Raw genomic sequence first — 17,212 nt, 5'->3', positions numbered from 1 at the left:
AACCTTAGAATTGACGTGTCAATCCAACAAGTCATCATCCCCGCGGTAATCTAAGCATAATCTAAGGCATTGTCACCAAGTGTACCACACTACGTAGGTGTATTATAATTTGGTCATTTGACAATCAATCCTACAGTTTGTACCATGATTTTGATGTTTAGAAACGGTATTTAGATTTTTTTCAGAATATTTTTTATTCACAAGAATTTACAACCCTGATTCCATAATACTATCGAAAGATGTTTGCAACGCTGATCGTAACATTTCATTCGGTTTCATAATCGTGATGTTTCGCTCTTTTGTTTTCGTATCGTAATTTCAGATGCATTCCGCATGATTTGGTTATTAGTTTATTAGTTTACCATCAGATGCCAGCATGTCATTTTAGCCAATCTTACAGCTTGTTAGCGTGCTCCTAATATTGTCCATTTCAAATGCTTATTCGAATTTAATATTGTCACTGTATTAATAGTTATATCGAGTGTATAGTCCAAAATGTAAGATATCTTCTTTGGATAAATGGTAATTACAGTCTTTACAATGAATAGAATTCATAAATCTTACTGTTCTGTTGGGAACAAATTTATGAACTGAGGGACTGGAAACTCCATAAAAATATGTTTCATTATTTACCCCGGAGGCCGAATTTGCGTTCTTGCCCTGGGACTCCTAAATTCCTAGTTACACCCCTGTCTAAAAATGTTCAAATACTGTTCGTCGCCAAGGCGCCACTCGGGTTTCCGAAATTTCGATACGTATCCAAGGTGAATGAAATTCTTAAAAATTTTTTAGAATCTTATTGAAAAATTTCTCGGAAATTAATATGTTTTTGGATCCATCTGAGGAAAACTTTTCCAAATATTATTTCTGCTCAAAAGTTGAAATTATTCTGATAGTGTGTGAGAGATTTCAAGAAATTGTAAAGATTCTTCGAAAAGAACTCGCATTCTTTCGCAATTTCATTATGTCTATTAAAAATTTGAAAGGTTTAAAAATAGTTGTCTTTTTGATCATTTCCGACCAAGTCGAGTTGAAGGTGAAAATCGGAATAATTTTTATAGAAAACTCATATTTTTTCAGAACTTCTTTTTATACTACAATTATGAAAAAAAATCGAGTTCTGGTCCTTCTGCGTATTTTTCACGGTGCTGTCTCGAGTAAAATTGGGATCGATTTCTGAATGAAGATTTTTAGGAAACAGTTGAAATTAATTTTTCAGGTACAGCTGCAGAAATGTGTATAAATCTGTCAAAGAATAAAAGACTATTTTAAATGAACCTATAAGGATGAAAACTTGTCAGACGATGTCAATATGCCTACATCAACGTTTTTATAAATATACCGTCATTCATTTTCTACGTTGAAATTGAGATATATAAATTTGTAGAAATGTCGGAAAGTTTCTCAACCTAATTTTCGCATCGGATAACATCAACAACGCAAACAATTCAAACATACATTAAAAACAAATCTATTCCATCCAATTATTACATCTCGATAAATATCACAAAACATGTTTCAGATCTCTGTAATTTAACTTCGTTGCATTCATTTCACGACTTAATGCTTCTCGACTAAAATTCGAAACCCTGAGCCTCTGGATATTCGATGCCGCGGGCCCCCGTTCTTCTAAGCGCGGCACTGCTTCTATTGGCAGTCACTTCTCGCCTTGTTTCGGTCATTTGCCTCATCGATGCTTCTAAGCCTAGGCTTCTGTTGATATCCTCTCCTTTCCATCTTTCATGTCACATAGTATACAGCACGTGTTTACATTCTGCTAACTGTGTCAGTATTTCACCAGTTGTTTCTTCCAGAACCGGGAGTCTGGCGCTAATTTTTTGAAATTCGATCAAAGTACGCTGTAATTTAATATTTCATACTCACTTCACTAATGTTGCGTGATTAATTTTGAAACGTTCCGATTCACGGAGTTTCTTAGAATTTCTGAGAGAATTTTTAAAGAAAACTTGGGGAAATTTCATAGCGTATTAAGTAAAAAAAAAAAAAAAAAATCTACTACAGAAGGATTGGTACATCTTTGTACAATATCTCTGTTAAATTTGATTCTTTCAAGATTCTAAAGTGATACATTTTCAACTAAATATTCTGTGGCTATTATCTTTCATGTTGAAGTACCATATTTTGAAATCATTTATTGAAGAAATATATTCCGCTTGATTTCACGAAAATTAAAATGCTTTTGAATAACATTTATATCGTTTTCAACCTGAAAATTTTTCATAATTAACGCGGAGCGGGGTGATTGATCGAGTTGAATTCACTACTTAGAATTTGACCGGTGAAAATGGTGAGGATAAACTAGCCTTTGAAGTGAAACCAGACTAAAGCAGTTCCAACGGAAGGGAAAGACGCTGTAGACTTCCTCAATTAGATTCTAAGAGATCCTTTTATACAATTCAGACATCTAGATTGCATTTGCGAATGTCATCGTTGAGTTATGTTTAAAAGTATTATTCAAATCAAAACAACATTTTTTTTAAAGCTTTTCATAATTTCCCAGCATTATGCGATATCATATATCATCAATGCAATTATCGAAATTGATAACGGAAAGCGTTGTTCTCGTTTTTCTACAACAATCCCCCAGAAAAATGTATTACAAATAATATTCTTTTGGTCAAGTTTAATTACGTTCGGTTTATTTGACTGTCCGGATTTTGTAACAAGGACAAATATTTAAGAACCTGTAGCTTGATTTTCGATTGTCGTAATGAAAAGAGCTACTCCTGCTTTTCCATAATATTGCCAAAGAGAGAACATACTGCAAATATTCTTTTAATCTAGTATAATTATGTTCGACATTTCTGACTAGTTTTTTTGCATTTGAGAACTGTGGTATACGCATGATATTAAGGGCTAAGGTCACACGCCTTAAACTTTGTAAATAACACTTGTACGGCCGTGATACTTTAGCAAGATTCATATGATACGGTTACACGAGGCCTGCCATTCTGTCATGAGTCACTATGCGACGTTCTTCTGAATTAGCTACATCCTGTCGTCATCTCACGTCACATATTATAGTTTCAGTGTCACGTTTAAAGGGAAGTGTTAAGCCTTACCAGACTGAGGATTTCGTAAAATTTGTGTAAAGATATTTTTATAATAATTTCTAGCACTCAAAAGCAGTTCGAATTGTATAACATTTAGAAGATGCGCACATCCAACCTTAAAAGCTGTTTATTGAATGTTACCGCAGATTTGGAAGGCGCCATCTGCCGGGAGAAAATTAATTCCACCCAAAAACGGTCCTTGTCAATCGACCAAATATGTTTCATACCTATTTATCTGCAGGAATGATCCAGGTGCAGTAATCAGACTAAGTGAGTCTACGAGGGCTTTCGAAAAATTTTTTACACTCGGATATTCTGCGAAACTAACCTAAAATGATTGGCTGTTCCTTAGCCGCCATATTGTTTATTGTTTGCCAAATTTCCAAAAACGACCTGAACGTTTTACACCGACTATCTATCTATTTAATTATTAATAATGAATATTAGACGATGTGATGAAAGAAAAAATATTGTATTTGCAACAGCGTATATTTTTAATTCGAATCACGGAACGGTCAGTAACAAAAATTTACGCCAACGTGTGAGATTCTTTTTTTTTTTCTTCTTGTCTAATGCGTAAAAACTTTCAGTAAAATTATAATAATAAATTGTTATAATATGTAATAATACTATAAACATTTCGTGCAAAATACCTTTGGATACTTTAATTAAGCCTTTTTTAATCTAGTATATTACATCTATTTGGATATATATCTATATATATTATATTTATGTATGTATACATACACAAATATCATATACTTTTAAAAACAAATGTATTCCATCTAATGCGTTTTAGCCATCTACGTCATTTGCATCTCACAGTCATAGTATTATGTGAATTTCTATATAATATATTGTGTATATATAATATATATATATATATGTATATATATATATATATATATATATATATATACACGCACACAATATATATATATATATATATATATATATATATATATAATAAACATCCACATAGATATATACATACGTATACATACGTATAGGGTGGTCCCTGTTTAAGATGTTGACGAATTTTATCCATTCCACACCGTCCCCAAATCGCATCCAAATAATTAAAAAAAAAAAATCCCCCTAAGACTGCAGCTTTCTTTCTTAACTGTAAACGCTCCCGCAAAGAGCGCGAACCACGCCACTTGAAGTATGTGCATACATTTTAACTCTACGTTCGGTATATATTTTGTCACGTCACTACTGTTCTGTAAAAAATTGATAATTATGAGAAATTAATTGGGATCCCGCTATTGTTTGGTGAAAAATATAACCATCGTCTATAGGGCATTTTGTACAACCACTGTGTACAGCTGATACAGAATGCCCCATATTAATGACGCTCCATATTATCACCAAATTACCAAATATTATTAATTTCGCACAATTGCAAATTTCATTGCAAAACAGTAGTCGCGTGAAAAAATATACACCGCAAGTAGAGTAAAAACGTATGTATCTCAAATGACTTGAGTTCACGGCTCTCTGCGTGACGGGCATGGAGTTGAGATAAAAGGTTGAAGTTTCAGGATTTTTTTCAAATTATTTCAAGTCGATTTGGAGGGCGGCTCGGACCAAATTCGTCAATAACCCGAATAAGGACAACGCTAATATACATACGTGCTTATATATAGTTATATGTTATGGATTATTCGACGGGAAAAACAGTTTTAGAAACCGCATGAAAAAAAATATCATTCAAACGATTTTCTTTAGAACAAATTCTACGTGTGTGTTAATTAATTATCATCATTATTATTAGCATCGTTATTATTTTTGTTGTTGTTGTTGTTGTTGTTATTATTATTATCAACGCGTTAAAGGTAAACATAATCAATTATACAGCAATTATAAGACATCTAACTGTATATATACAGTGGAACAATCATTTAATTGTTCACCCGAATCTCGTCGGTGATGCCAAAGAAACTTATTATTAGAATTATTGTTATTGTTGTTGTCGTTGTTGTTGTTGTTATTGGCATTATTATTTCCGTTCGTGTTTGTGTAGTTCCTGTAAATTTCAACGACTCGTTTGAAATTATTGTTATTATACTTCTATTATAGATTTCTACATCCACACAATATACACGTATATTGTCCGTATATTGCGATACGTGTTGTATATTGATTGCTACAGTTTTTTAAGTATGCGAATCATCCTAAGTGCATGCAGCTAACGTCAATATGTTAAACATCTAAGGTACGACGGTGTTCTGTTTTCAGCTTTTCTTACTTATGCCCCCGTACGTAGCTTTAGCATTCCTCGTCATCTACTCGTGGCATTCGTCACATCTTCAACATCTTTCAATGAATAACGCAAATAATTTTTATCCTCCGTTCAAATCCGACATGAAATTTTATTTTATCTCTGTCAATTTCATTATTCGAATGGTTGGAATCGAATTAAGATTGATTACATTCTAAGCGTGATCATAAATATGATAATATAAATTAAGTATTATATTATTTTGTTGTTACTGTTGTTGTTGTTACCGTTGTTGTCGTCATAATATTACTTATCTAGTTACAACTACTTTTAATAGTAGTATATTCTTAATATTATTATTATTATTATTATTACTGTTATCGTTATCTTATTATTATTGTGATCATATATCTTGTTAAAGTTATTATTTCACTTATTAATATTATTATTATTTTCTTTCTTTTTCCTCATCCCTTCGGCATCTTTATTTCACTTCATCGACCAACAACATTGTAAAGTATACATTAGAAACGGTTTCGTTATACAGTTTCAAATGATAACAGTATTTGTCATTTAATCGATTACAGATAAATATACATAACATAATAATATTAATAATAACAATAATAAAAAAACAATGATGATAATAATAATAATATTAGTAATAACAGCAACATTTAATTAAATAACTAATTAATTTTGTATATTATTATATTATATTTGTATCGCCAGAATTAAAGCAATTTATGTAATATATTATTTCGTACTTTGCGGAAAGAAGAATAAACGATATAAATAAAGAAGTGAATTGATAATTAAATAAATAAATAAATGAACAAATAAACAAGGTTAGATAAATTAACTTCGTAATGTAAGTCAATTTTGTATAACATCGATAAAAATAAACATTATGCAAACGATATTAAGAGCAATATAATTGTAATATATATATATATGTATATATAATATATATGTATAATTTAATAATTTAATGCAATTCGGTAACAATATAAATATATACATGTGTTGTGTTTACATACATACAATATGCGTTTTCATTTTTGAGCGCCTGCAGTGCGTGTAAATTTACATATTATTAGACACACTTTTTCAATATTGTCGAGTTCTTGTTTACGCGCGCTCCAATTATATCTCTGTGTGTGTGTGTGTGTGTGTGTGTGTGTGTGCTGTGTTATATGTCAATATTATATATAATATCAAATGCGTACATATATTTATTTAGCTCTATACTCATTTCCATAGTAATGGCAGACATAATATAAACGTTTATTTTTATCGATTTATACCATTATCCGACAAGCACAAGCTTGCGACTCTTTTGCAATCTGCACATTTTAACACAATTTTTATATCATACTGCGAAGCTTCCAAAACAATTGCAATATATATATATATATATTTATATGTATATGTATATTATATATATATACAAATATATATATATTTATGTTTTTAGATCCTATTTTTTTAACCTACCGACTAAGTAATCACGATATCGAATTTACAATATTCTAATATCGCATTATTATATTGTAAATTATCATACTTAATTATTATTTTATGTTGTATAATAATATCTCGCTGCCGTTTAGTATAATTATAATTAATGTATTATAATACGAGTATATAGGTGACTTTGTCTAATTTGTTTATTTTCATATAATTATATTATTATAATATATTTCATCATTATTAATAATAATAATACTAATAATAATAATAATAATAATAGTAATAACAACAACAATAATAATAATTTAATATTTATTTTTCTTATTATATTATTATTATCATTGAAACAAATTACATTTTTTTTTTTTTTTTTTTTTTTTTACCTACTCATCATCGAATAACAGGCTGTATTATTATATAATATAATATATCATCACTTGTTCCGTTAACTTTTTTCTCCTGCTTCCGAATATCTTAGCTTCGGTAAATAGCGAAACTCTGGATAATTCTTTTTACCTGATAGTCGGTCTTTTCCCATTTATGCTATCCACATTCATTCGATCTGATCCTCGCACGCTCAAATAGATATTATTATTATTATCCTCTATACGTTACACGACAGTAATGATGACTATAATTTTAATGTATTTTAATTTTAAGTATGTATTTAAGTAGCTCTTACACTTTGGTAAGGTTAAGTAAGAGCCGCAAGTTTTTTTTCTGTGAATGTTGATAAAAATTAGTGAAAATTTTCGCTCACGCTGATTTTCGGTTTTGTGTTGAATAACTTTAAATTAGTAATCGTGTGTTTAGTCTGCTGCTTACTTAAGTTTCAACCTTTTGCCACGGGTAATACATGCAATCGCCCACACAGGGAACAATAATAATAACAATAATAATAACAATAATCCATCCACGAATCGATGTCCAATTTTTATTACAAAGTTGAGTAAACAATGGACATGTCTAGGAAATCCAGATTCCGAGATTAGCAAAGTATGTGAAATTTTTTTTGTGAATTCATGAGCCAATTTTTTTCGACTCCGTTGAACTTTTCCAAAATTTGCGCCAATTGAATTGACTTACTCTGTGGATTATTTAAAATTTGTAAATTCAACCCTTTGTAAAATGTTGTAATATTTTTGGTTAAACGTAGCTTGACATTGCAGTAAAAAATGCAAATGCTGAAAATTTTTTGTTTTTTACAAAATTTTAAATATTATCCTCGTATTCATATCAACCTTGTAAATTGATTCCTCGTCGAAGCACATACGAAATATTTTCTCATCAAATCTATACAACTGCCCGAAGAACCTATAACTTGGCAAGAAGATATAAACTTGATGAAAACAAATTTGGAGTCTAACGTCTTTCGACGAAAAAATCATTTTTATTAGATGCAGATATAAATACGATGATACATTCCACAGATATGGATAGACGGAAAAAATATTGAATGATGACAGAAAATTGTAACTTTTTTCCGCTTTCTGTATTTGTAAAAGTACGTTGAACTGAAAAAATTTGAAAGCATTTGGAAAATAATCGGTTTTCCAAAATCTAAACCACTCTGCAGGTAGTATTTTTAAGTAGCGCAGCTGCAAACTGGCAAGATTTCAAAAAATTCCGCGGAATCAACAAAGAAAACTTGGCTGAATTCACAGCACGGCAGGTTTTCCTCTATCTCGGAAAATTGTTTCAAAAATTTGGTAAATTTAACGTCGAATAGACGATAATTCGAAAGATTAATTTTCTGTTGATTATTTATTTCGTACTAGTTTTCCTAAAACTGAATTTTCGACAGCCAAACTTGGGAAGATTTTGTCATTCTAAATCTAGGTCATCGAATTTCTTACAAGGCTTATCGAAAATATTGGTATTTTTATTAATATTGCTATGACGTTTGTGGTCAAAATCAACTTGATGTTTTAGTTTCTGCGTGGGCGGTTCGTTCTAATGTCTGTTTGTCTATTTAAAGTAAGATATAGACGATGTAACATTTCAAGGCAAAAAAACAAAAAAAAACCTCCAACGATACAGAAAGTATCGAAAATATTTAACCCGCGAATAATAATGAATTAAATATTTGTCCGCACATATTTCTTGCCGTGTTTTTCATTTCGTTTTATACTTATAATTTTTGGCGAATTTGAAAATATTTCACGGAATACATTAAGGCTGAAAAATGAAAATTGAATATCGGGCATATGAAAGAAAATGACACGTGGATAAATGTAAACACGGCGGAACGCTTGCCCGGTGATCGAGGGCTCGAGGATTTTGCCGGCGGTTGGCAGTGGTCTTTGATTATTTATTAATTCGGAGCTTAATCCACCATCAGCTCGAAGTGCACCGATCCACGTCGCTCAAATCTATCGTGATGAATGTTTTGAGCCCACGCCTTGCACTCGATGTTGATCAGGACGCCACCTGGTGAAAATAATTCACATTCAATGAAATACGGAATACGGAGTTCTCATAGAATTTATTCCAGTTGGTTGGAAAAGTATTTCTGATACTTTTCAAGCAACAGAAATTTGGAAATTTTCCGGAGATGTGATACAAAATGAAGGACTGATGATAAAAGTTTTTGAATTTCCTCCTGAAATTGGTGTCGATTTTAACCTATAACTTGACTTTCTTCGAAATGATCAGAACCTTGAAATCTCAGAGAGTAACCTGCTTCCGTTGAATTTCTAAATATCATGAGAGATTTTTGAGAATTTTTTCGTCTGCAAGGTTCTAATGCAACAAAATTTCTATTCCCCAGAAACGTCGTAAAATTTCCATCACGTCTTTTTTGAGAGCGTTCGAACCACTAGTAGAGAATAATGATTTGGCGTTTGTAAGATTTTTCAGATGTCTTGCAAGAGTTTGCGTCACCTGCTTTCGGAATTGTGCTGCAAGAAATAGCCTGGAATATTTTTGAAAATTTTCACGAATTACTCACGCTTCGGTGCCTCGAACAGCACGGCAACCAGCGGGCTCAGGTAGCCTGGAGTGTTGGTGAAGGGGAAATAATATCCGGGGAATCCTCGCTGTGGGATATACTGTATCGGCCCGATGTTTTCAACATCCGCAGGACTCTCTCCCTCGCACGATACCCAAACAGTGTTGACCGTCTTCCGGTTCTGCGACTGCTCGTTCGCGATGTGAGATTTCAGATCGTCCGGCATGTTGCTCGGAAGTTTGCTCGTGTCGTTGTAGATTTGCGGCATCCATCCGAAGATCTGAATTTTTCAAAAATCGATCCTCATTATCGATTCGCTTGAAATTAATCCCTCCCATTTTTTGTCTTTCATGCCGACTAAATAATTTCTTCGCTTATTCGCGGCTCGTACGAAAAAATTCTTCAATTCGAATAAACGCGTTTTTATCGTAATATATGACATCGAAGTGAACAATCAGCTGATCGGTTCAGCTCAATTTTGCGAATATCAAGGCACAGAAAACGTTGCGCCGCAGCTTTTGGACTCTCATTTTGTGACATTGAATCGTTAGATATTTATTGAAAGATGCGAGAAAAAAGACAATTCTGTAAATAAATCCGAGTAATTTCTCCGCAAATACGAATCAGTGCTCGACACATTGCTAGTAGAATATAAATAATAACCGAACCTTGTTCAACTTGAGGAAAATGCATGGTGCGGATTTCTGATAATTGTAACTATTGTTTTGATTGCAGGAATGCCACGACTCGATGTCGGGGAGGCAGACTTTTCCTGGTAGGGGAGGTTTGTCGTAGTCGCAAGGCATCCTCGTGTCAGCGACGCCATGTTTCGCCGGAGTTTTCCTGTAATCTATAATCGCAAAGTCAGTCATTTACTATTAGACGTTTGCTGAAATATTGGCAGAAACGTCTAGAAAATCACGGCGTAAAGATAAGTATCCGAAATTTTCTGCCGCCACTTTTTGCATAGCTTGCCTAAGAATTAATTATGGCATCCAAGATGCTCCCGCAAACAGAGAAAACTCCTTCTGCACTTCCTTTTGTGAAGGATCATTCACCGCAAGGCACCAACGGCGAGTCCGTGAGCGTAAGTGTTAATCAATACCTGAGTTCACCTGTATCTTACATAAGCGAGTCTCTACGCGCAAGCGTCGCGTCTTAGATTGGTGGTAAAATAAGTTCTAGGGATGTCGTATTTGTGATACCCATAATTTCCGTCACGCGACGTCATCGAGCGGGAGACAAATGAATACACGTCCCCTTAATCCACGAAATTGATTATGAGGAAAAAAAAAAATCTTATTCAAGCTCATCGAGGTCGAGGAATATTTTCTCACGTATGCAAATTTTCGGTCCAGGATATCGAATCGATAAAAAAGAAAAAATATCCGAAATGGAAGTTTTAACAGAGCGTTTTATGTGATCACTGTTGTTGGATTAATGAAGATATTTCTAGACGATAATATGTTGAAAAACAAACGGGACATTCTACAGTTAGTTACCAACTTTATCAAACAGATATGCAAGGTCGAAAATAATTTTTCTGTGATAAAGAGGTTAGGATATTAATCAGAATTCTGTACTTTCGTTAAAATGGTTGCGTCACATATTTAGATGAATGACTACGTCACATTCTTCCATATTGTAAACATTATTGATTCTGTTCTTTATATTTAAAAAATTTCCCGTACACGTTTCATTGATTTGAAGGTTAGATATATCAGAATTATGACGTCAGAATCCGCTATGGTGACATTGCAGTGAATAAATATAACGCCAGAGAGCTTTTGTAATTTTGATCTATTCGAAACGAAAGAAAAGAAAATTCCACTGACGAGATCGACTAGCATCTAAAACATGTAATTATCTTATTGCATGAAAAAGTTGATTAAATTTCACGGAATTAGATTTTGCAACTGACATATTTGTCTATTATAATTCTGGCAACCGCAGCCCAATCGGTAAAAAAGATCTTCAATTAACAGCCGCAACGATAATTATTAAAATATTCAAAATTGCAAGAACGTCACACCGTTTCATCCCATTGTTGCATTCCGGGAAAAGAAGTTCTTCACTGATCCCTGTAATACTGTTATAAATGTTGATGCATAATTGAATTCCCAATACACGCATGCGCCATGATGAATTCACAAAAAATCTAAAAATTTACGAGCAACACTTTTCGCCCAAGTCAGCTGACTTACGAGCAAGGAAAGCATCCAGTTCCTTGGTCCAGTAACCATAGTTTCCCACGTTACTAGCCTTGTACCAAATCAAAGTGCTGTCGACGTTGCTCTCTGGTGGCATCGGCCGAAAACCAAGTCCGGGATTGGTGCCGATTAGCGAGCCTTCCAGTTGCCATTTAGGAACGTTCGGATCCAACGTTTGGTAGAACACGGCCAACATTGCTCCGAAGAATCCGCAAAGGACTGCGTAGAATATCACGTAGAAGAGCAAAATCTTCGCTGCAACATTATTCAAAAATGTTCACAGGTTTGGACAAGCTCGACGGAATTCTTCAACGTCGAATGTTCAACGGGTAATTTGAAATTCGAACTCTTATCAGTTCTGTGTGAATTACATCCCAGAATTCAGTTTACCGGTTCACCTTGTAAAACCGGATGTTCTCAATGTTTAAAAAATAATATCCACTGTCAAGTTTTGGTGGAACAAATTTCAAATATTTTAAGTTTTAATTCATTTATTTCATTGATCTACGTCTGGAAATATTTTAAGGTTTGAAAACTGGAGAATTTCAAAAAAAATAAATTCAAACGTTTCGTTCTCCGTATATTATCACGGTAAAAACTGAACTCCATCGAAAACAATATCTGAAATTTTTCAGTCATTGACAAAAGTGAATTAAACTAATCAAAAAATCGCGAGAGCTGAAGCGCGTTTTCGAACACGTTCTATTCTCGTGACGTCATTATTCAGTGATTTAAATCAGTAAGATGAGGTTAGGTTACGTTAGGTAAGCTGAACAGAGAAGTAACGACAGTGGCGGTTAAAAAGAGCGTTTCACACATTTTCGAATTTTAAGTTGGGAGTATATCGTAGATCTATATCTACAAGAGACAATCATGCTGTATATACGTTATAAATCGATATTTATAAACAGAGTCATCTATTGAACACATGAAAAAATTTCATGATAAACTCAATTTGATTAAAAAAAAAAAAAGAAAAGAACAACTAAACTACAACGCGTTAGATCATTTCTGAATATTCTTTGTACAAAGGTTTTGCATTCGCAATTAGATTTTTTAAGGCATATTGCACTACTAAACAGTACAACTGTTACAATTACGAACCGAAAGCTAATTGAACTGAATTGGTATTAACTTGTCGCACACTGACATCGATGAACTTATCTACATACTTCACAATGTCGTCTTAACAATAAGCGACTAATATACATATGTAATACATAATGCAGAGAAATGCTCGAGGACAATTCGCAGCATCGCATATAAATAATCGTCGAGTTTGATTTACAACAGAATGAGTATCTCGATATTACCGTTGAATACGTTATTCAACTGTTTCAATCTCTGTTCTGGTAATTTTAAATCTCAAAAAATTAGCCGTTTATTCATCTTTGCTGAATTAACGTACGTCACAGAAAAGTTCTATTCTCATCTCGTGATAATTACACGGAAGCTGTCAGCCTCGTTAAAATAACTGCATCCTATTATAACAGGGTTGCTGTTATATTTGGCATATAAGAAAAGCTATATGCACGTCTATACATGTATATGTACATGTATATGGGTCATCGATATCTCATTATCCATAACGAAAACTGTACCAATTTCTACTACGTACATATATGCAGATAATACAAGTTTGTAAATATGAATTTAAATACTGCACAGAAGGAAAATTAACAGATATACTCAATTAGCTTCCGTTATACTATAAAGGGAAAATCATAGTTTAAACTATAGAATATATAAATAAACGAATATAATATTTTTTAAAGATATTCAAGACTTGTTTGAATAAAGTTCCGGAGACTACAGACAAACTGTAATTGTGGGATGTATACGGCTTGGGGATGAACTGTAGTAAGGACATAGGTAGTCTATTGATCCCTGCAAGGTTCGCAGTCAGCGCTCAATGCTGCACAAATGTCCGCATTGTTCCGCCGTAAGGAATTAATGTTATACGTAAAAAAAGTTTCATTTATTTGTTTATTTCATCTCTCAAATAGTTTTACTAAAAAATTTATTCCTACCGTTTAAATGGTATAAAATATCCTGCCAACACGCAATATTTATCCGTTAGATTATTAAACGGTATGTTGTTTCAGTCCAAAAGAAAAAAAATACACGCAAAAGATTTTCTCGTTGCAGTTGAAAAAAAAATATTTTCGATTTGAAATTCTTAAACAATGAAGATCATCGTTATTAATTATGGCTGCATAGTAGCTAAAATTATTTATTTATTTATTTCTTTTTCTTTTCTTTTTTTTACAGTAAAATGCAAATACTTTGCATGAAGTGTCAATTCAGAATGGAACAGAAAAAAGAAAAGTATCAGGACGGATTTTTAATATCAATTTCGAAATCGCTAATTAAAAACGATTAATCGTCCGAAAAGGTATAAAACTCAAAGTCTCATCAGGTCGAGTATTATATTTTAAGAAGTGGGAAAAAATGTGTGAATACATGATCATTTTGAGAGCCTAAAGATTGTAATTAAACACCCAGAATCGTATTCACCTGTTCCAGGATACCTATAAATATAACAGCAGAAAATATGGCTTTGCATTCGGTAGGAGGGGGACTTCGGGTAAGGGTATACTTTAACAGAAAATCAATTCCACCGTGTCGACTACGCCTCAAATTTCGTTGGGTTTGGGATCTGATTTACAGCGAATCCCAATAAGTCGTGAAATGATCTCCATGGGCGTAAAAACTACACCATTTTGCGTTCATTTTCCATACAGTTCGTTTGGTGGAATGGAAAGTCGTTGAATCATCTGGCAATGATTAAAATTTAGCGAATCATTAATCGAAGTATCGGATCACACGAGTATAAGTGATTGAATAAAATGCAGAGATGGTAAAAAACGAAGTATGAAGCTGGGAGCGGAAGCATCGATTTTTCAAGCGTCCGTGGTGATAAGCACTCGACGAAATGGCTGCACCGATACATCCGCATCCTTATTACATTAAGTTTAAATTTCTGAGATTCGTTTTAGTATTCCCGGAGCGAAAAACGCCCTACATTAACAGTCAAGCCGTCCAATTCGAGTATCGATTCGAGGGAAGGACGTCACCCAATTACGAAAGCTTCGCTCGAAAATCTCGTTTTTCATTTGTCTCGCGATTACCGAATCGCGGCGAGGGATGAAATGCGGTTTCGCAGGTAATCCCAAGCCCGTAGCGATTGGAAAAGAGCGTTAAAAAGTTCGCCCTTGAATCGACCGTGACGGATTAACGAAACCGATCTCCTTACCAATAAAGACCCGTCAAACGAGAGTCGCGCCGCAGAGTGATAAGAACGGGGAGTGTAGAAAATTTGAATGGAACGAGGGGACGGAATATGAAACCGAAAGTCTTACCCCAACTTGCGCCGGTACGCCCCATAAACTGGCCGGTCTCCGAATTCCATAAAAAGATCCTGAATCCCTCCCATTTTCCAAGCTGCGGCGGCGGCGAGTAATACTGCTCGACTTTCTTGTCCTCCATCGTCCTGTTCGAGGGCTAACGGTTCTCCCGGTATGACGGAGAGCCCTGCGGCGGCAACAACGTCGAATTCGCAAAGAAGGGTTGTTCCGGAATTGGATCCTGCGCTCCCACTGCACGGTTGGCGACCAAAGCGATATTGAGCGACGCGCTTCGGCGTCGCTGGCCTGGTTTGCCCGGTTTCCACCCCTGCTTGCGCAAGCTCTCTTGGCACCGTCCGGCTTCTCTTTTCCTCCGGCTCCTCTTGCTCTTACGGAACATGCGTTCTTTTACGCGACCTTCGATCGACTCTTGCCAGCTGCAGATGCGGCGACGCTTCGAACTAAATTCCGAGGCACCGATCGAATCTTTGCAGCTCTGTCTCCCATTCCTCCCCGATCGTCATTATCATCCAGTTACGTAACTTGATTTGCTCGTTATCGATAATTTCGTCCACGCCAAAGGACGGCGTAACTTTCTAAGCGTTATACGGAGAAAAGTTTCGTTACTTTTTTTAACCAGAAAAATTCAGGAAAACTCTCTCTCTCTCGGTTACGAAAATTTCCTCGCTGTGGAACAACGGAAATATAACACTGAGAAAAATTTCATTTCATATAGTAACGAGAAAAATTGAGTAAAACAGGTATCGTTAAAAAACCTGTTTTAATATCGTTGGGATTAGGAAAAACGAGGTACGGGTAACCATTTTGCGCTATCGGATATCCTTTTTTGGTAATTCCTACGCAAAATCAGTTTCTGAGGTTTACTCTACTTTTTTAGTAAAATAAAGCTTCGACGTCAATTTATTCTTGCACAAGCATTAAATTTTCCCAACAGTTACAAGAAAATATAGCAACAGCGATCGTAATGAGAAAGAATAGTAACGAATACCAGACTTTGTGGTAACAGCTACAAAACTAATTTTCATTTTGTACCTAGAATTATATTTTTCGATTACGGTAAAATATGAAAATAGTCAGTGACTAAGCGGTAACCGGAACTAAAAATTTCTCTCAGCACACCGGTGAAAATAACTATCGAAACACTTTTCTCAGCCGTATGTCTCAGAAATACACCATGATTTCGGATTGTTCTCGAAAAATAAATCGGGATTATTTTTCAAAAAGTTTAACAATTATTCCGATAATATCTCAGGGATCTCAAGAAATTCTAGAGACTTTCTGAAAAGCGCTCGCGAGTCTTTGAATTTCATTCATTAAATTTAAATATAAATATAAATCGACAATAATAACAACAAAAAAGCAAGAAGGTTAATCGGGAACTTTTAGCATTGTCTCAATATAATAAAAAAAAAGTAAAAAAAATAGACGAAGAAAAGTTCCACACAGTCTGACGAGTCGCCGAAGGCCAAGTCCGACATTTAATCTGTGCATATTACAGAAGAAGGTTATATTTAATGTTATTTGATAACTCTCCATCTGTTACGCATCAAGTTACTTTTCTTACTTATCGGGGACCATTGGCGAACTACGTCAGCACGTCTGGAGGAGAAGGGGGGAATTTTTTAACAGTTTCTAATTCCACGTACTGTTCTTATTGTTATTGTTATTTATTCCTGTTTCAAGTTTGTTAATATCTATTATTATTACAAGTAATTTGTAAAGGAATTATTGCAAAAGAAAAAGGGTCAATTTTACTTCAGACTTGTGACTCGCTGAAGATTTAATATTGTAACGTTTTAAGACGTTGCAAAATAAATATGGATTCGCGATTTTATTTAGTGAGTCAAATTAAAGGCGCAAATAAAATGTTATGGAAAAGCTTTAATAGCGGAGAACGTGTTTCTAGTTTAAAG

General features: G+C 34.0%; 1 protein-coding gene across 1 annotated transcript; it reads right to left on the bottom strand.

Moving 5' to 3' along the window:
- Window positions 1-4,856: 4,856 nt before the first annotated feature.
- Window positions 4,857-15,668, bottom strand: LOC124298757 (sodium/potassium-transporting ATPase subunit beta-2-like). The gene is made up of 5 exons (XM_046751185.1): window positions 15,294-15,668; window positions 11,926-12,186; window positions 10,390-10,571; window positions 9,722-10,001; window positions 4,857-9,201 (listed from the first exon to the last, which is right to left on the bottom strand). The coding sequence occupies exons 1-5, from the start codon at window positions 15,418-15,420 to the stop codon at window positions 9,098-9,100; spliced, it is 954 nt and encodes a 317-aa protein (XP_046607141.1). The 5' UTR covers window positions 15,421-15,668; the 3' UTR covers window positions 4,857-9,097.
- Between the last annotated feature and the right edge of the window lie 1,544 nt (window positions 15,669-17,212).

This window comes from Neodiprion virginianus, chromosome 2, assembly GCF_021901495.1.
Source record: "Neodiprion virginianus isolate iyNeoVirg1 chromosome 2, iyNeoVirg1.1, whole genome shotgun sequence".
Lineage (NCBI taxonomy): Eukaryota > Metazoa > Arthropoda > Insecta > Hymenoptera > Diprionidae > Neodiprion > Neodiprion virginianus.
The sequence above is the reverse complement of the archived record's forward strand: the minus strand, read 5'-3'. Positions and strand labels throughout refer to the sequence as shown.

Bases quoted from the DNA above. Each gene is read 5' to 3' on its own strand.
- LOC124298757 (XM_046751185.1), bottom strand. From the start codon at position 15,420: ATGGAGGACAAGAAAGTCGAGCAGTATTACTCGCCGCCGCCGCAGCTT. The intron at 10,002-10,389 runs GTTCGGTTATTA...TGAAAAATTCAG, and splicing joins TTTTCCTCAAGTTGAACAAG to ATCTTCGGATGGATGCCGCA. The intron at 9,202-9,721 runs GTGAGTAATTCG...TATTTTCACCAG, and splicing joins GCTGTTCGAGGCACCGAAGC to GTGGCGTCCTGATCAACATC.